At 39.9% G+C, this 20,642-nt stretch overlaps 2 protein-coding genes across 4 annotated transcripts; both read right to left on the reverse strand.

Annotated features, from left to right (window-relative positions):
- Positions 1–615: 615 nt before the first annotated feature.
- Positions 616–10,130, reverse strand: LOC138028755 (ectodysplasin-A-like). 3 transcript variants are annotated; one of them, XM_068876359.1, is made up of 8 exons: positions 7,002–10,130; positions 6,803–6,869; positions 5,984–6,001; positions 4,601–4,618; positions 3,809–3,943; positions 3,349–3,374; positions 2,713–2,764; positions 616–2,278 (listed from the first exon to the last, which is right to left on the reverse strand). In XM_068876359.1, exons 1-8 carry the CDS (start codon positions 7,332–7,334, stop codon positions 1,923–1,925), a joined length of 1,005 nt encoding a protein of 334 aa, XP_068732460.1. In that variant the 5' UTR covers positions 7,335–10,130; the 3' UTR covers positions 616–1,922. The 3 variants fall into 3 exon arrangements, with proteins under 3 accessions (XP_068732460.1, XP_068732459.1, XP_068732461.1); XM_068876358.1 differs by having other exon boundaries at positions 5,984–6,034; XM_068876360.1 differs by lacking the exon at positions 5,984–6,001.
- A 380-nt stretch (positions 10,131–10,510) lies between these two features.
- On the reverse strand, positions 10,511–17,423 carry LOC138028757 (ectodysplasin-A-like). Its single transcript, XM_068876363.1, has 7 exons — positions 16,619–17,423; positions 15,459–15,603; positions 14,864–14,899; positions 13,434–13,505; positions 12,905–12,930; positions 12,574–12,625; positions 10,511–12,049 (listed from the first exon to the last, which is right to left on the reverse strand). Exons 1-7 carry the CDS (start codon positions 16,886–16,888, stop codon positions 11,691–11,693), a joined length of 960 nt encoding a protein of 319 aa, XP_068732464.1. The 5' UTR covers positions 16,889–17,423; the 3' UTR covers positions 10,511–11,690.
- Between the last annotated feature and the right edge of the window lie 3,219 nt (positions 17,424–20,642).

The raw sequence follows: 20,642 nt of genomic DNA on the forward strand, positions 1-20,642 counted from the left end.
TATGTTGTCAGTGAAAAAAGCAATAAAGAAATAAACAGTAATCCAAGATTGTTCTGAATATGAAAACTACAAGATTAATTTGGGTGGGAGGGTGGTTGAAAATAGTAGCCAGAAATATAAGCTAACAATGGACCCCTTGAGGCGGTGTACGACGAGACTGACTTTGTCAATTTGTTTTTGCCCTTAAAGCTAAAAATAATTTAAACATCAAAGACAACCAGACGTTAAACGGTGTGTGATGTCTTAGTAGTGTTCAAATCGGCCAAAATGTCATGACCTGATAGTTTGAAAGATGTCAATTGCCTTGTTAGCAAAGTAAACAAACCGGCCGGTGAATCTGATAAGATTAAATATTGGTGTGAATCCTGGTTAAGATAAGCATGCATTTTTCTCTGTCTTATTGTCCTTTTCAAATAGTAATGTCTAACCCTGGAAAGTCCTTGAAGTCAATTAGACCAGAAAGTCAAACAATGGCGCCAACAAGGAAGTAAATAAACCATTGGACGAAATTTTAGAGACTGGCGACCCTTGATTTCCTCTTTTTCTTCTTCATTTCTTTTTTTTTTTTTTTTCTCTCGTAAACGTTTATTACTAATACTGTGACTACGTAAAAAGAAATAATAATACTATAGCTACGTACATCACTTGCGATACACGTACAATTTCAACACTAATTACAAATTTATTACCACTACAGACAGAACAAAAAAAAAACACTATTTACAGAAATTGTGACTACTCGCAAACATAGCACTAGGAGCTCAGAAGTGCTGTTTCTTTCCTCTTCGTTACCGGCATGCAGTGCATACGTTGTTCATGTTTTCTTTTCTGCTAATCCTGACCCATGTTACAAATCTTTATTATCCTGATTATTATTCAATATTATTATTTTTCCCTGAACCGATTACAACTCTAAATATTACAATTATCAAGGAAAAATTGCAAACGGCCTGATTCAAGATCTGGTTATCCAGATCTCGAATTATAAACCGACAAAATTTGGCGATTTGTAAAATAGTAACTTGGTTCTCGTTTGGTCATTCATGTGATTTTTTTATCTCTCAGTCCCTTGTACAAGCCCTGACATTACTTTCCTCAGCAGGGATTCACTCTCGTATAGTATGGCCCTCAACATGTCATTTGCTAAATCTCTTGCGTTTCTTTCATTTGTAATTAGTTCTTATTCGTCTCATTGTGTCTTCATTCCACCCTAACATCCTATTACACCGTACTACTACTAGAACTATCAAGATGGTTCAAACGCTAATTGCTGATAGTTTCGTAACTTTTCGACTTCTTTCTCTTGAACATTCTTTTCGTATTCTATGCGTAAAGCGCGTTTTAAAGGTTATTTTTGAACAGAGTAGACACTGCCTTCATCGAGGACAAATTTGTATCACCGTGTGTCGAAGTACAACTCATAACACCATAATAATGCAGGATAATTAATATACAGGATAATAATTTACAGGATAGAACAGTCAGACCAGTTGCCAGCTGAGAGATCTCAGGCTTTGTGTTAAACGGCAAACTAAAGCGAGTTGAACATTTGGGCGTGAAGAAACTAAGTATTTTAACATGATTAAACTTTCTTATGGGGTGCAGGGCTCCTTTTAAATAACCACCTTGAGGCCTGTTAAGCTATCTTAAGATACGTATTGTAAAGTTTATCATTGTGCAAAACCAGACTCTGTTCGCTTCCCAATAAGACAATATGACGTTACTCAGGAGATTTGATGTTTTAAGCTTTAGATACCGTGCGTGCGAGCATAAAATCACGGTCTAAACTCTTAAATAAAATACTCTCTTGGATATTGCCGCATGATCTACATTGTCTAATTTCAGTACAAACAAAAAAAGGGTCTACTTGGGGATATTTGTGGTCAAAGGATTTAGCCCAAGAAATTAGATGATATTATCTCTCAGAGATGAACCAAGAACGCCCCGAAGAAGCTTCCCCGGGGAACCATATTAAAGAGCTTTGTGTAACGCTTGCGAACCCCAATGGTGTCGTTCGCCCGAAGGCGAAATAGGCGTCCATGGTATTTGGTATGAGGTTCTTTGTGTCGTCCAATTATACTTGCTTCACTTGACATTTCCCTGTGGCCGTTAATGTAAGTGTCATGGGCCATATGATTTGTGCTCCCATCAAAGTAAAATATTTGGCTGTACACAAAGTAGACTCCGGCCACTTTTACTTGTATTTCGCCCAGTTCAGCATGGTACACGATGCTGCCCTCCTTGTGTGCTATATCCCAGTTGATAATGCGGTGCAATACTGAAAATCGAAAATCGGCAACAATTTACTCACTACACCGAGTGTCAAGTATTTATGAGTCATGAGTCAATGAATTAGTGCAGTTACCCTAACCCATAAAATGAAAGCTAAAATTTCAGAGAGTGCTTAGGCCTAATCACTAAAACGAGGGCTTAGGCTTAATCAATAAATTATTGCTATATTGACTGTGGGTCTCATTGACTCATGACTCATTGACTCAGTGACTCATTGACCATTTGACTCATAAATCATTGGACCTCCACTACACCACAGATGAAAAGTCGAATTAATTATCTTGAGCCAAGAGCCCACACGTGCTTACAAGACTCGAAGAAAGAATTTGCAATATCTTAACCGTTTATCGTTTTCTCCGACTTCTAGTGGGTACAAATAATCTCATTAAGAAAATTCAAAGTGGATCGTTGGAGACTTACGTTGTTGTTCTTTGTTCTTTCCGTTTCCAGCCAAGTGAATGCTCTCACTGATCTGAAAGTTACACAAGGAGTTTAATTGGAATTCCAAGTCTCTAAATAATTGTTTGTTTCTTTACTGTGGGAATAATTTAAAACAAGTATTCCAGTTTTTTATAAAAAACATACATGCAGTGCATTAACCGTCCGACATCTCTTATCAATTATAAAATAGTTAGGATAGTACGCACATTCTCATTGGTCAATAGCTGTGTTTAGATGAGAGTATGGAAACGGCTGTGACATCACACGAATGTGTTGTCAGACGCACGTTTTGATTGGCTGATGGGAAATATGATCGTGTATCAAGAAAATCTGTTTCAATCAAGAAGTAAAAAAAAGGATTTTCCTTCATTTGTCGAATCATCTTTGAAAAATATTTTATAAAAGCAACAGAGGACTTTTTTCCATGTTTTCATAGCCTCATCTAAACACGAGGGGGAGTTGACTGCGGAATTCTCGACAGTTATGCAAACCCTCGACTGCGTCTCGGGTTTGCATAACTCCCCCTCGTGTTTAGACAAGGCTATGGAAACACGGAAAACGTCCTCTATTGCTTAAAGAAAAAATATTTTTAGAGGTTAAATGTTATATTCTTACTAAACGTCCAGGTGGTCCAGGCGGTCCTGTAACAAAATGGAAGAAAATTTAAGAAATTAATTACTTCTGTAGTTTCAAGAGAAACGGCTGCCAAAACATTCTGGTAGTAAAAGAAAACTTCATCTCAGCTTCATGTTCACCACAAGTCAATATAAATTTCATTTCTTATGTGATTTCTTATGTGATCCTCGCTTGTACCTCCACTCGCAAATTTCAGAACGGCCTTTCTCATTATCTGAATTTCCCTTGCGTTGTGGAAAACACTTGAAGGTAGCCCACAAATTTTCAAAGATTCGCTAATACAGTTTTGCTGAAAGCGATTTCAGACTCCCTAATTTTCACTAAATAAATACAGATTTCCTAGTCGCAGTCGAAGAAAGTTCTCTCTCAGCACTAAAACGAAGGGACACTTATTTGTACGACACTCCTAGCATGATATGATTCATGGACAAGACCAAACCTGGTAAGCCCCTGGGTCCTTGCAATCCCATGGTTCCTGCAGGTCCATTTTCACCATTGTCTCCCTTCACACCTTTTAATCCCGGAGAACCGTCCTTTCCCGGTGGGCCTTGGGGTCCAACTGGCCCTGCGTCACCTATCAATAAGTTCAGTCGTTAGTTGAGTTATACGATTCTCGTACTTTGCGATTCTCGTACTTTGGGCTCGTACTTTGGGTATCGGGAACAATGGACCCTTGTTTCTTGAAATTATTTCAAGAAACAAGGGTCCATTTAATTTGTATCTTTTCAGCTTTGTGTCATCTTTGTATTCTGCCATTTTTTAGTCAAATGAAAGCCCATATTGACTTAACGGTGATTCTCTATTTTTTTTTTAATTATGGTGAATTTGACCTTTTTCAGAAATATGGTCTGTCATTCCTTAGTGAAGAAGACTGAAACCTTCCTTCTTACGCTCTGTGTGAAAGTGGTAAGATTTGCCAGCTAATCTGCTGAATACCCTGCCACTTATTTGCATATGAAAAACCCTATTGTATTTCGACTCATTCTTCAAAGAAAGCCGCCGAATGCTAACAAAGGTGACAGGGCATACAGTAGTTATTCCCGATTTTCCAACCTTCTCGGTTAGGTGGAAGCAACGCCGTATTCCTTGTCTAGCCTTTCTGCTCATAAACTTTTCGAGGAGATCGAGAATCCACGTACAGTACATAAAGAACAGAAAGCGTTGTCCCTGGTTTCATGTTCTCGCCTATTGCAGAGTCAAGCAAAGCGTGTTTAAATATGTTATTACTTACCTTTCCTGCCTTTGCAAACTGCAAGGAAAATTGAAAAATCTGAATCAGAGTTACGTCATTCAGTGATACACTCTTTTTTTGTAAGAACGTTCAGGATGTGATTAACCAGAATTTTAAGTAGAGAGCTTTAGATTCTAGGACGAGAACGACTACGAGTACGAGATTTTCTCATAGAACAACAGTGAGCGCACGAAAAGCAGCGTCATTTGATCGGGAAAAACGTGATACCGTTGTCATTTTAGTACGAGGTTTTGTAATAATGTCGTGTCAAAACAAGTCACCAACGAGGTAGCCTGAGTTTTGGCATTTTTCGATTAGCAAAAAGGCTCAGTTACCAGAAGTAAGAATAACTGAGCAACCTATGCTGCTAACAAAGTCAACAAAGAGTAAGATTAATTGTCCGAGTAATATAATTTCTAAGTATTTTCGCTAAAAACGGGCAGTCAAATCTCGTACTCGTTCTCGTCCTCTTCCTAGAATCTAAAGGTTCCTACCAAGAACATACCCAGGCTGAGAGTCAGTTAAGAATGTCTTTATGATGCTAGTTTATTTTTTGTGTGTGAGTAGTATGAATAAAAGTAAAAGAAATGTAACACTGTAGTCTAACAGGATAATGGACTCCGACAATATACTTAAGGACGTTCGCGCCCGTTGCTACTGCGCATTTTTCGCGCATGTCACGCACACGTCATGCATCGCAGATAACGAAGGTCAACACGATGCTAAAGGCGCAAAAGTTTTCCACAAGAATGGAACGTGAAAGCGTGTGGCACCATGGGATAACTGTGGACCCAGGTCTTCTCGGAAATCTCACGCAATGACGTGACTGTGAATATACCATTGCTTTGAGAACTTCGCAGCGATTTTACTCTCTTGAATGCTCGGTGACCCCTATTTTACTTTCCGGAGATCACTTCCTTTTCTGATTTTGTCCATTTTAACAAAAAACAAAAAAATCTGTGCGTGAGAAGTTACAAATATTTCGCCTTTCTTAGACAAATATGTATCGTTTTTCAAGGTCTATTTCACCCCAGAAAAAGACGTCAGCTGCAAAGGTTAATTTAGTTATATTAGTTAAGTTGAATTGAGTACGTGGCAAGGTTTAAAAAAATCTGTACGTGGGAACATTTTGAGCGCGAACGTCCTTAACATTAACGTTAATGGGGTTTTCCTATTGCGGGATACTGAAGAACAACTTAGTTTGTAGTCAAACTTAGTATACTACACAAGAACGTTTTCACGCTCAAATCGCAAAAAAAATAAGAACGTTCAGCCTTAGCCCTAAAATTGGACGTTGTTATAAAAAAAGAGTGTAAGCCGTTTAGGACTGTAACGCAACATCGTAACCTAGCAATGTAACGCAACGCTTAGTACACAACTTACTTTTTTTACATCTGAGACCTGCAAACAAGGGTAAGTTGGGATTAGAACCACCTATAATTAAAGTTGGTCTTGTGTTAATGGTATCCTTAACCGAAGCATTCATAAGTTCTATTGATCATTTTTTCTCACCAAAGGTGTTCCAAGAAATTATGGCAAGAACTATAAGTTCTGGTTTCAACTGTGATCCAAACCGTCGCCACGAATGATGCTAATTATGTTGTTACCAATGACATATATGTACAGCGGATTTCTCTCGTTTTGATTTACACCACTTTAATATTTTAAAAGAATCTGAGTAAAGCATTGTACATAAGGTCTATTCTGTTTTCTCACGCCGTTTGAACTTCTAGGCTAGTAGAGTTAACGTTGTAATATACAATAATGGGGTCATTTGTTGAGAAATATGCGGAAGTAATGGGGCGAACAGATACGGTAAAATCATTTAACGATCATTTAATGAGTTTGAACAGATTAAATGATTGATTTAATGCTACGCAAACAAACCTTACTATCACAAAAAAGGTGATCTACTGTGAATGTTTAGCGGTGGGTTAAATGGTGATAAGTGTTGTTGTTATCCATGCCAAACGAATTTACATGGAATTGGACGAGAAAATCTCTCTATGTCGGTTGGGAAAAGCTAGCTTTCCAAGTGTAGGTCACCACTACGCACTTGTAAGTGATTAAACACCAAAAAAAAAAAAACAGTTTACTGGGGCTTTAACAATGGAATGAATGGCCGGTCAATGAGGTTTATTCAAATGAAGTTTATTGGAGGCTAAACACTGAAGGATAAAATCTTAAAACGTGTTGACTTACTTTCACCTGGTAATTGGCGTCCTTCAAATTGCCGTTTATCTCTTGTGACAATCAAATCATTGGGAACCTGCGAATCAGCGCATATGGCCTTCAGCGACAGGCTTTGCATTTACAAGTTAAAACATGTGCATAATTTTTGGAATACAGACAAGAAAACAAAGTCTTCGTTTTGCATAGTTTCTGTTGATTTCAAACAAACCTTATTTTTTAGATTTATGGGATTTCCCTCCGCGGTCTCGGCTTCTTTGGATCTCTTCGCTGAGAAGCTTGCTTCTAAATTTTGAATACGAGCCTCGAGATTGCTCGCTGCAGCTTCCAGTGTTTGTATCCTTGCCGTTTGCATTACCACTAAACGATAAAGAGTCAACATGACGACAGTGACAAGTACACCGTAGACCAGTGACGTTAAAATCGCGAATGAGATCAAATTACAGCTGCGAGCACGCGGTTTGTCCGAACTGTCCATAGCTGTGCCTTTCCTGCTTAAATCTGGAGTTGAATAATTTGTTTTCATCAGATCAGATCTTGTCATTGGCACTGTTTGATTTATGTTTCATGCTTCGTTAAGCATTTGCTTCATCGGTTTCCCGGAAATTCGAGAGCCATTAATGGGAAAATGTGAAGGCAATTTGTCTGTTCACCCGTCATGGGAGTTTCATAGTACTGAACAGTCTGACTCTTTTGCTTTAACTTTGATATGACTAGTCGTACTATGTCCATTATTTCCTGGGTACAGACTAAATACCACTTGACTGTGCCAAATGACCTCTTTGAAACCCTCTTTGCCGCACCCGTTTTTACTGACCACACGAGAAGGCTTCTCGTGTGATCGGTAAAAACGGTTGCATGCGGCAATTCTGAAACAGATAGCGAACATTCAAAAGCTAAAGGAACTCGAAATAACTCAGTTTTCTGTTCACATCACTACTATGTCGTGCTTGACAACACGTTTGCCTCAAGGAAAAAGAGGATTACTATTTTAACCTTTCTGTTTTTATTTTAATCGCGAAGAAAAAAAAAACATAAGGAAGTTTAGAATTTATGTAAATCAGCGTTACACTGGTTCCCTTGAAATCTGTCGGGATGAACGACTGATCAGTAGACAGGAGTCTACTGCTTTCCCTGATCCCCTGAAGGCGTACTTATGCGTTTATCATTGATAATTATTCACCTGCAATAGCCTTTTTCCGCCGAAATTCTGTTTTGCAAGCACTCAACACTTAAGGTATATCATGCTCTGAGCAAGGTCCGTTCTTACGTTGTGTTGACCCACAAAGAACTTGATATACTTTTTGTGTAAACCTGAGGGAATAGAAGATAGAAGTCCTTCGTTTTTACGGAGATTCACATTAAAATTGTCAAACACCTGCTAAAATGCTATTTTAAACATATCTTTATTATCCTTGTTGCTTCAAAACGCTAGACATACCGTTTTAAATCATTACTTCAAGTATTCTTATTCCAGAATAGGGTCAATCGAATGCACCCTTAGTCTCAGCCTTTGTTAGAGCTTTCCCGCCGGCATCGGTCGCACATGTTTGAAATCAGAAAGTCGTACTCAACCTCTTCAGCAAGGACGACGACGACGGCTACGATAACGTTGTCTAAAAATATTATTTTCCATTCCTGTAATAATTTTGCGATTACTCCAAGTCGCTCGGCTTGGAAAGTGAGAGTACACATTCCAAGAATAAAATTGGTGAGACACATGACCTCAAATTTGATCATTTCACGTTAGGGTTAGACATATTCATGCTTGCATGCAGTCTTTTTAATGAACAAAACAAAGGACCAAACCTCCTGAGTATTATCACATGATCTGTATTGGGAAACAAAATGCACAAGCGAAAAAGGCCTATTATTCGCCTCAGGCTCAGTGAATATTGGTGAACATTTATCGAGACGAAGTCGAAGCCGCGCTTCCAAAATGTTACATTCACCTTGGTAGCGCGGTGAATATAAAGGGTCGATTATTAAAACATAGTTTAGACAATGTTTCACAAAACCGCGTTCTAAGCCATTTTCAATATTACCAACAATCATATCTAAATATTATCTGCTGCTGATGGTAACAAGAATGCATTTCAGACTAGACAGTAATTTATCTACTTAAAATATACCGCTTATAAACAGATTTGGAGGTCCACTGATTGTCTTAAGCCGCGGCCTAAGTTAGACTTAGTTTAAATAACTGGCCCAGAGTGTTTGCACTCATGTGATCAGTAACCTTATTTGTCCACCGAAACAAAAGAAAACGTTTGCATGACAATAGAGCTCAATTCCCGGAGGATTAGTTGGATTAGTTGGGTACACCACTGACATGGCTGCCGCTCCACTGTTTAGTAACACCAATATGGACGCCGTGACGTCACGTGAAAATACTCTATAACACCGAATACACCTTATTCCAAAATGGCCGCCATTTAGATATTCTTTTGTTTTTAATTCAAATTAGACCTTGATGCCTCGTTCAAGGCAAAATATTCTTTTGAATTTTCAGCTCAAGAACGAGGCATCAAGGGCTAATTTGAATAAAAACGAAAGAATATTTAAACGACGGCCATTTTGGAATAAGGTGTATACACCGTTGAAAATTATACGAAAACCAAATATGAGGTCGTGTGGAGCGTGAGAACTCGACGATAAATTTTCAACTTTTCTTTTCAAACATCACCACCGCTCGAACACTTTTAATCCTGGAATAATTATGCACACTTTCCATGCTGAACGCCTTGGAGTTATCTCGAAATCATTACAATAACGGGAACTAATATCTTCGGGAGATGAAGAGGAATGGAATAAGAATAACCGAAGTTTTGTAGGGCGGGGTAACAACTTCCTTTGGAATACAATCGATTTGTTGACCGGAATAAGTACATTTTTTCAACGGAAGAATGAGTTCTTTCTTACTAGAATAATGGAATAACGAAAATTTTCGAGCAGGAATAATGAATGATTCCTCTTCACCCAAGCTTCCTAGTGTGCCATTCTATACAACTATCAGAAACTGAGGGAGGTCTAATGTTGTCTCCTCTGAAAGGTGACATGCTAATAATTATACATTAGGTCTATTTTCGGGTTAGTTACACATCCGTCAAATAGGTTGAATATGTTCACTTTTACTTGATATATGTCGAAGCTTCGTTTAACAGCACCAAAATTCTCTATTTTCGAATTCCCCATAATACACTTTGTTTGCCCCCCAAATTTTGCATAAACCATTGTTTTCAAATGCTCTTGGGAATATGCAGTGTCCCCAAAAGCATTTGAAAACAATAATTTATGCAAAATTTGGGGGGCAAACAAAGTGTATTATGGGGAATTCGAAAATAGAGAATTGATCCAGTCCACCGAATTAATAAAGTCTTTTCCGATGTGTAGCCTAAGATGAGACCAGTATAAGTTGCGTCGACTTGGAAATCAAGTCCATCTTTCTGTGCCAGAAAAGGCAACGTAAGCAGCGACGACTTCGAGAGCAAGTTGAACGCTACAATGCAATAGTTTTAATGAGCATAAAAGGAACATGTTTGCACTTCTGGCACGTTCGTTGGTTAAATTTGGTACTTTTTTTGCCGTTCAAACAATGACGAAAATAACCGAATTTGAGGTTCTTTGAGGGGTGTGAGAAGCCGGAGAGCAATTTTCCGGTTTTTTTTTTCACGCTAACTCCGGAGGAGTTTGTACACTTTTAACACGCCTACCGTCTTATTTGAATGATCTTGAATATATTGTATTATTGACGTTCTTGTAAATATTGCCGTCAATTTTGCGCAACAACAATGGGAGATAAAACTACGTGAAGTTATTATGAGGATGTACAAGTTATAAAAGTACGGAATCTATCGTACTCTTATCCTTTCTCCCTCGCGCGGCATTCGCCATTAGCTCTAGCGCGAGATCACCATCTGCACAAACAAACGTCTTGACCTCTTTCTTCGACAGTGACCATTAACGAGTTGTGCACCACTGTCTAAACACCTAAACAGAAAATGCACCTATACTCAAATACTCTTCAATGAAATAAATGTATATTCTTCGACTCCTTTCACGGGAACGAAATGAGCCCAACAAATTGACCCATCCCCAACTGAGTGGCCTCATAGAGCATTGCACTGGCATGGCATAAGTCGTGGGCTCCACCTGAACTTTTTCCCTTTTTGAACCTCCAAGGTTACTTAAAGTTGGAAAACCGGAAGTCATTTGACGCACGACCGAGTTGCCAGAGGATTGTGTCCTTCGACCCTTTCACTCCCAAGATCTGAATATTAATTCTCCTTACTGGCTGCCATACATTTCTCTATATCAGTTTTGTGAATTTGATGGTATATCTAGACAAAATAACCCAGGTGATAAATTTGTTTATTCTCGTCACCAGTCAAAATGAATTGAGGTTGTGAGGAGAAAATTTATATCAATCACTTTTTCGAGTGAAAGGGTTAAGGTATCTCTTTCGAAAAAATGATTCTTCCTGGAATTTTAGGCCGACATAAACACTTGAGTTGCCAAGGCCTCTGTCTGGTTATTTTACGAGCACTATTTCATAGAAAGCCACATCTCTGGAACTGTACTGGAAACAACATTAGAGCATCTGAGAGTATTTCTGTTTTTAAGGCTGTGGTTGAAATCGTCGAACTTTGGTTTCGATAATATGCATTGTAATTTTCATGTGTTTGAATTCAAACGGTTTTGCATTCTTGTCAGTTTTGCTATGGGAATAGACCCATACCTCTCGCAACTCTACGTCTGTGGATCGAATGACAGCGACGGTTTTGCTATCCGGCTATTCTTATTCATCGGTGAAAATGTTAAAGTATGTTTTCTTAGGAGAGAAACTGACGTTAAATACTACTAAAATAATTAAGATAAGGGTAACTTGAATGTTCCACTATTATCCTGGATACAACATGAACAATCCAAAGTAGCTGAATTCTTTTATCATGTAGTACGTTTTGCTCATGTGCACTTCCACTTTCAGCTGATCGCCGGCATTTAGTTTGAACACACCACCTTGGTAATTTGTGAAATATCTTGCATCACAATGGTTAACACTGGATTGACTGCCAAGAATCTTGCGACCATTCAGCAAAGTGTAATGGCTCATGGAATAACTCGTACAATCCTCATAATACATCTGGCTGTATACATAGTAAGTTCCAGCACGGCCGATCATCAACGCACCTTGGTGTCTTCTGAATGTTATGTTTCCGCTCACGTGACCCTCACGTGGATTCCAACGGTCAACAGATCCTGTGGAGGAATTTGAAGCCTTGAAAGAGCTTGCTTCAGTTTTCCTTTGGGCTTGGAGTGACACTTAGGAAACACTAGGGACAAGGTTGACACCGCCTTTGGCCGGCACAAAGAAATCCGAGCATATTTGTCCGTTCAAAATCTGACTAGATAGCCTGTGAACGAAGACGAATTTCCGGTCGTCAGCCGGAAATACGTCTGCGTTCGCAAGCTAATGACTAGACGGTGCAGGACATTTCTCGCCCACCCCACTCTTGGCAGAGATAAGCCCCAGGTGAAAAAAACTAAAGTGAATCTGATTTCCTTATCGCGCCTCGTAAAAACGTGTGCACGAAATCATGAAGTGTCAACAGGCTATGGGGTCCTGGCTCCAGTTGTTCAAACGATGGATAGCGCTATCCACTGATCGGATAAATCACAATCCAGAGGATAAAGTCATAGCAAAACCAACTGCGCTATCCAATGGATAGCATTATCCATCTTTTGAACAACTGAGGGCCGGTGCCTCAACTATGGAGTCTTACCAGCGTGTTCTACTCTTTTGCCGTCTCCCACCAGGTGAGCACTTTCTTGTCCCTGACAAAAGATTTGAAATAAGGAATCTCACAAACCAAAAAAAAACAAAACTCGGACTTCAAGCGGGTCCCTTGTTTTCTACAAAAAGAACGAAAACATTGATCTCATTTTGCCACAGCAATTTGTCCGAGGGTTAACGTTAACTTGGACAAAACCTGAGAAGACTCATGTGTTGGAAGGCAACAATTATGTACTGACTGAAAAGTCACCCGATGCTTTTTCTGAAAATGTCTCAAAATTCTTTCTTATAGGCATAGTCAGCTAAATTTAAGTGCTCACCAAACTTCCTGGTGGTCCTTGTTCACCTAAACAAAAACAACTGATCAGTAGAGATCACATGTTACTGAGGCGATGAAAAGCCTTGTTTCCTTGCCCATTTAAAGCGAAGTATGACTGTAAGCAGTGCCTTGTCATATTTCTGCTTGATAACGAAATACGCCATACGATATTCAAAGAAGACAGGCTCTACGTATTTTAATGAATCCTTAAAAAAAGTCCCGTGTTTCCCTTTTTGATCCATAGAAAAAAATTCAGTTCACCAGGGCAGTGTCACAAGAGCTTTTAAAGTTACTCTTAATCGAACGTGCGCTCTGGTTTCATTGTTGTTGTTATTGTTGACGCTGTTGTCTGTTTGATGATGATGACGAGGATAGTGGCGGTAGTGGTGATGATAATGATGATGATGATGACGTAATTCGTTAGATAATGTAATTTGCCTTCAAATCAACTATATCTTTATGGCCGTGAAGAATGTTTCTGTATGAAGCAAATTTCGCCGGAACCCTTGTCCCTTTTTCCTCTCCCTTACCTTGTTGACCAGGATCTCCTTTTATTCCCCGTTCACCGGGTCCCCCCGGAGGGCCGGTGATCCCTGGTTCACCTGAACAGAAAGAAATTGAACAAGAAATTGTTTTTGCATTGAAGAAGCTCCGTCTGTGCTTCGTGTTTGTTTGAAGCACTACTCTTTAATTGACAATTCAAAAGCGGTAGGTCAACTAAAATCGGTCGAGCTGTGCTTTTCTGTAGTACGGTCGATTATTCAGTAAAGAGAGCATTTATGACAACCAAGACTAAATACGAAACTAGGTATTTTGTGGATAAAAAACGATTTTTGTGTTTATCAAAAGTTACAATAATATCCGCGGCTTGTCTCACAATGTGCTTACTTTGTGTATAGAGGTCTCAGCTCATCTTTGTGTTCGCGTTCATCAGGCCATATATCGTCGCTTTCATCTAACCGTGGACACGTGACGGGAAAACATGCTCTAATTGGCTGTAAACGTGACAAGTAGTTTTGTCTTCAATCATTCGAAGTTGGAGATATGTTCATGCAAGTTTTCCAACTGAATGGCGGCACGACCGGATATCGAAGACTTTTTTCTAAAAAAATTGACCCTCATCTGATAAAGTATGCTTCAAATATTGTCGAACAATTTTAACGGCTGCCAACTCAAACTTCAAAGAACATGTTTTCCCGTCATTTGTCTACGCCTGGATGAAAACGCCGCTATGTGTATCACGAGGTCGGTTGTAATTGGTCAGACCTTGAAAAGTTGCTTCTTTACGCGGTCTGTTTAAACCCACTGAAGAGTAAAATCGTCTGGCGTCAGTCAGAGTAAAATCTATTGAGTCTCACTCCCAGGAGTCAATGGGTTAAAAATACTTCAACGTTTAAAAAATTCGAGATAATAGAGAAATTTCATATCGCCTCCAGCTGAAACGGCAAACGAAAGGTTGATGCATGTCATGAAAGCATGAAAAATCTTTCTTATTCTAACTTTTTTCTCACTTTTGGACGTCATCTGTAAAAAACAAGAAAAAAAAAAACCCAACAAACAACCTTCCTTGATTATTGGCAAAAACAGGAGCCCATTATCCGGAGCTTCTATCTGTATTGTACGGTAACGCTCCCGTATCTTTCAATTTTTAGAACTACTATATTTTGACGTATGTGACGTATATGTGACTCGGAGGGCATACGTGAAGTGGTTCACATAGGTCACACACGTATGTGATGTAATAAATGACCGACCATAGGTCTCTTAGGATTGGCCCCCTGCAAGGTGCTTCTAAAAATAGAAAGATACCGGAAAGGGCTGACTCAGAGGGTTAATATGGAAGATGGAGGCTCCGTATAATGGACGCCAGGCAAACACCTGCACCACCAGGCAACAGCTCTTTAAAAAAAATTGCGCTTTAAAATCAAATTATATGTAACGGACCAAGATGATTTACAACCTTTTTGTCCTTTTCTGTTTCTTCTCCTCTTAGGACCTGCAAACCAAGACAATTAATAGAGTCAATAATCTTCCCACATTAGTAATACGAATTTGGTTCAAACTTCTCTTCTAGTCAAAATGAAAATGACATTGCATTTATCTACGGGTATTCATATTTAACTGCGTTCCTGTAATAGAATAATAGATATTTCCCTATTGTTACCCCGGGAAAACTGGGACGAGATTTTTTCTCCTCGCTAACCGCATAGTAAATGGTAGTGTATTTATAGGCCACTTTTATAAATGGCGACCACTTTTACATTCTTTTCTCTTTACGTTAATTAGTGCTTTGAAACTAAAATTATTTTGAAATTTGCTCGTCGTAGCGAGGCTAGAAAGACTTAACATTAAAACAAAAGAATATTTTATTTGGCATATGAAGCAAATACCAACAAACCCATTCCGTAGGCAGTGAAACGAATTAGTTCGGTATCAAATAGCGACACAGAGTGGACAAGGGTTCAAAGATATTGGCGGCTTGTGATAATCATTTATTACATTTGCAGTATCTTGGAGCATAAACAGAACGTTGAACAAATAAGTAGAAAACCTACCCGGCGGTCCAGGTGGACCTTGAGGTCCCGGGGGACCAGTTGCCCCGGGTGGCCCACTCTTGGCACACACGATGCTGGCGCAGGCGTTTGTAGATCGTCTCAGCCTTCCTATGAATGCGTTCTTCGTTGCAGTTACTTCGGATTTCTGCACAGGAAAGGCAAACTTGACAATGAAACGTTAATTGTTAATGTTGATGAATAATGGCATTTTGAACTTCGGCAACCAAGCTCCGCCTTGAATGGAAGCGATCATCACGGGCAGATATAGGATAAATAATGACCGGTTTCCAAAACAACGAAAACGGTCCTCGGGGTCCGAGGGCATACTCCGCCGGGAATATTTTGGATTTTAACCCTCCAAAGTCCCCTTTCCCGTGTTTCTGACCAATTTCCTTAAAATGATGGAAACCGGTATGGATCCACCCCTGATCATTGCTGAAAGACAGCTAACAGACTTTTAACTTCCTGTCTTATTAGTTCACTAAACCACATCTTTCCCTTTCAGGTTTTCAAAGGATCCGTTTCAAGGGGTGACCCGGCGACACATCATTGGATTATGGTGTTTACCAACTGGATACCGCAATAATTGTCGGGACAAAATGGCGGACTAATACTTAAAGGGACAGTACAACGAAAGATGAATTTGCGAACGAGCGCATGTGGTGCGTCATCCGAGACATGTTCTGAGAGGGTCTCTAACTATCGCACGCTGTTAAAGTGTTTGGTATCTTAACATGTGGTGAAATAGAAAGAGAAAGGTGCTATGAGAGGTTGTCAAACGATTCACTTCCTAAGCCTGAAACATCACAAAAACTTGGATGACATTACGTTATGCATTTAGAGTGGGGGCTGTTGCCTCAAACAGACGAGATTTATCATAACAGAGGAGATATTGGTTGGCTGGTAGTTAAGTCCCAACAAGGAAGCAAGATCGAATAGCGAGCTACAGCTGTGACAATTATTCACAGACAAATGAAAGATAACCGGGATAAAACCAAATAAATGAGGAATAACAGATTTTATGGCCTGAGTGATACGAAACAAATGCAAAAATTATCGCACACTGAGTGAAGTTTCATTTTTATGCTAATTGCTGAACATAAACGCACCAAAAAAAAAAAAATCTGTTTGCGTAGGTAGTACATACTGCATACACCAACCTGTTGATCTTGATAAAGTTTAGATTCTTTGTTTTCATGTTGTTTGTGGTTACCCGCGGGCATAACAGAAGTCCCGGCAGCTGTTGTGACTCTGCTTTCCGACAAAGAATCGACTCGGCTACTTAAATCTTGAACGTGTTGTTTTAGGAGGCTGTAATCTCGCATCAAATACACTAGGAACACGCTCAGTGACACGCAATACACCAGTAACAACACGATTGCCAGAGCGACAAGGAAACGTAAAGGGCATTGCCTCTCGTTTGCAACCATTTTGAGTGACTTTGTTGAGTTAAACACAAAACAGCCGTGGAGCCATTCACGCGCATAAGCGCTGTCCGTTGTGATGGTTTCCTCCGCTTTGAATGGCTTCTGGGAAGTCAGGTCATGATTAAGGAGTCTGTTTTGTCGTTATTTGAATAATCACCACATCAGTTGGGAAACTATAAGGAGTTCACGATGTCACACAGTGGTTCAATGGTCCGGAACAAGTTGGAACATTTGACATATATGTATGAGGAATGGACTTGTATTTCTTTGGATAACGGAGTGGAAGAAATGTAACGATTGCGAATAGAGGTTTCCCATGAAGCCATTGGGGTGACCTATAAGCAAAGAGGCGGTACCACTCAACGACCTTCAAGAATCTTGATCTGAAAAGTGACGAAAACTTCAACCGTATTCCATATGAAAATAACTTTTGCTTTGAAATATTTACCATGACTCATGAGCTCCTGACCAGTGAGAGGCCTAAATAGGAAACTTTTTTTTTTTTTGTAAATAATTTTATTTTTTAAATACGTACAGTTACCCCATAAAACATTGCAAACTACAGTAAGCAATACAATAAGTATTGCAATACGAACGTGACATGAATTACAGCACTACCAAGCACTAATTGCATTAAAATTACATGTTTTCTAACATAACAAAAAAACAAGAGAAAATAATAAATAAATAAAATACGACTTCTAGCACTTCGAAAAACCATTTTTTCCTTTGGGGTTACATTTATAACTATGATAGGAAACTGTTGAAGGTAGAGAGTTCTAGCGCTCGGGCAAAACATACAGAAACTGATCTAAAAGCTGGTAAATAACCGTAAAAGTAGTAGATCACCCCAAGTGGTAGTCACTGACAAGGACTTCGCAGATGATATCATCGGCGCCCTTTTTATCAGAAGAGCTGGAAAACGCATAAGAACATCTCACGGAATGGAAAGAGAGAAGGTGGGACAACATGACTGACTGAAGTACCTTGGCTGATGCATCAATGCCTCGAGGACTTCACAAGAAAAGCACCCGCGTGGAGGATCTATCATGAACTGAGTAAGATTTGGAAATCAATCTTGCCGAAAAAGATTGAGATCAGACTAATCCTGGCCACAGTTGAGTCTGTTCTCCTGCCGGTGTGGCTTTAAAATTCGGTACCATCGGAACGACACGGCACTGACATGCACTATAATCCTGAGCCAGGATGGATCTCGATTTGTCTCGGAGACAACTCTTACGATGACGAACTCTAACGTGAGCCACCACGTGTGTCTGAGAAAGTAAGGCAACCAAGGCACAGAGCTGCCAGACATTGCCTGACACAAGAGGAGATTTCATCTCGACTTGTTCCATGGCAGCCCAAATTTGGGAAAGTTGCAAGAGGCGAAAAGTTTATGCAACGAAAACGCCAATCCAAAACAGAACAGATGTTTTACAAGTCTTACAATTATTTCATCTTGTGAACGTTGTACAGTAAAGAACGCTCTCAAAACGGGATTAATACGAGAACATAGAAAAAGAACGATTCGCTGGACTAAAACGAGTACTGTTGCTTCCAGCACGACTATATTTTTCCTCTAGATCTTGTAACCAATAGGTGGCTTCATACTAGCGGAGTAAGTATATCTTAAGTATGCCCAGGGCTCAAGCATACTTGAGATCGTCTATGTTTTTTAAAGTGTTTGATAGACGTCCGTTTCCGGAATGTGTTGTAAGCTCGTAAGGATGGTTCGAACTAGACTTGAGAGTGTACTTGGGCTTCTTTGAAGGCAATGCGTTACCATGGCCTCAAGGTAGGCTACTTGAGCTGAAATTAAAGCTGTTCACATCTGAAAGTAGGCCTCAAGTGCACTGAACGTATCCTTACTCCACTAGTATGAACCCGCCTAATAATTTTCTCGTTTCGTGGTATTTCCGTCGTAGACGTAGTTGCCTAAACGGATCATCGTCGGGTGCCTGGAGAAGTCAATGAAAAAATGTCAAAACTAGAAGAGTTTTGTCCCTGGAGCCCCATTGAGACGTCGGCACAAATGACATGAGATGAGATTATTACCTTCGAAGGATATCAAGAACTTTGGGATAGACGAGCCTTTGCTCGTGCATCCTCGTGATTTATGAGCTCTCGTGATGTTCTGAAATTTCTCAAATGACACAAGCCGCAACTTTCAAAACATCACTCGGGCACGGAAAACATGAAATGCACTCGCGTTCACACGATTTCCTAAACTTATTTCACAGCATTGCTCTTACCAAAGTGCATGGTGACATTAATGGTTGGGGGGGGGGGGGGGGCAGTCGCGCTTTGGCTGCACATGAGAAAGATTTCTTTGCCTTGTGGAAGATTCGAACTCGGTATCTCCTCATTCAGAGGCAATCGCGCGCGATGACAACTAAATTACGGACGCCCTACGCGGCAGAATAAGGGGGAAATATGTATTGAAGGATTGTGTGCGTGACCGGAAACGAGATTTTGTTTTCGTTGCACGCAATGCTAATTACGCAATTTTCTAATTCTCCCGGTATTGTTAGGAAGTATTTTTAAATACCATCGTAGAAAGTTGTAACGCATCTGTTTACTGGTTTTGATTGGAGTCAACGCCGTTAACAACAGTTTTAAATGTGAACAATTCTACGATCAGGGGTAGTACCCAACAAGCCATTTTTTCAAAATTCATCAAAATATATCATGGCCATATAAAATAAACCAAAAATTAGGCTTTTGGGGGCAATTTCTCTATCTGCTGGGAAATTTTTATCTGTTCCGCACTCCCAGCAAAACAGACCAAATCTTCCGTTTGCCAGCAGGGCCGGGCGGACGTTTCCCAGCAAGCAAGAATAAAAACCCCACTTAAAGGGGTACTAAACACACCCGCCTGGTATGTTAGCTACGCCATGCTGATGAGGCCCAAAAGGCCGAAACAGCTGTCCATGGCTGCTAATTGACCGGGTGAAATGGTTGTGCGCATGCGTGATGTGTTGGCCACACCGGGTTGGTGTTAGCGTGTGTCACCTTGCTTTTATTATTGTTCAATTTAATACATCGTAAGCGAAAAGGGCGTGGCAAAAAGGCTCGGATCTTGCGCTCAGTTGGGAGGAAGGGAGGGGGGGGGGGGGACATTGAAAACAACTTGCCAGCACAACAATAATCTTTTTCCCAGCAACTACATAATACTTTTTCTCCAGCCTGCACATAAAATACACCCCCTGCGGAACACCTCCGTTGGGTGCTCCAGTACGATCGCACTTAAAGTGCTATGATAAAAGAAATTTCTTCAGATTTTGAAGGCCTCGAAAATTAAAATTGCTTTGTTTTCAATGCGAAAGGCGTTACGGCTCTAAAACCTTGTGAAAAGACCGGGGGGGGGTGGGGAAGGATAATCCCATATAAAAAGGGAGGGGTGCGCGTCGGAAATTTTAAATACAATACAATACAACTTTATTTCACTACGCTAGCCACACACAACAAAAGCTGGTTTCCAGGTGGGGCGTAGGTAAACACGTTACAATAAAGTATATATATATATATATTTAGAATAGAAGTATATTACATAGAATCAGTGCGATCCAATAGAAAGCATGAAGGGCGAGGACGCAAGTTTGCGTTTGAAATCAGAAAGCGATTTTGCGGTCTTTGCCTCATAGGGAAGATTATTCCAGAGCATTGCACCACTAAACTTAAAGCTGCGCTTCAAAAAATTTGTGTATGGCCTTGGAAGTGCTAGATTAGTCTCGATATTCCTAAGATTATAATTTAA

Source organism: Montipora capricornis, chromosome 13, assembly GCF_036669925.1.
Source record: "Montipora capricornis isolate CH-2021 chromosome 13, ASM3666992v2, whole genome shotgun sequence".
In the NCBI taxonomy this organism is placed as follows: domain Eukaryota; kingdom Metazoa; phylum Cnidaria; class Anthozoa; order Scleractinia; family Acroporidae; genus Montipora; species Montipora capricornis.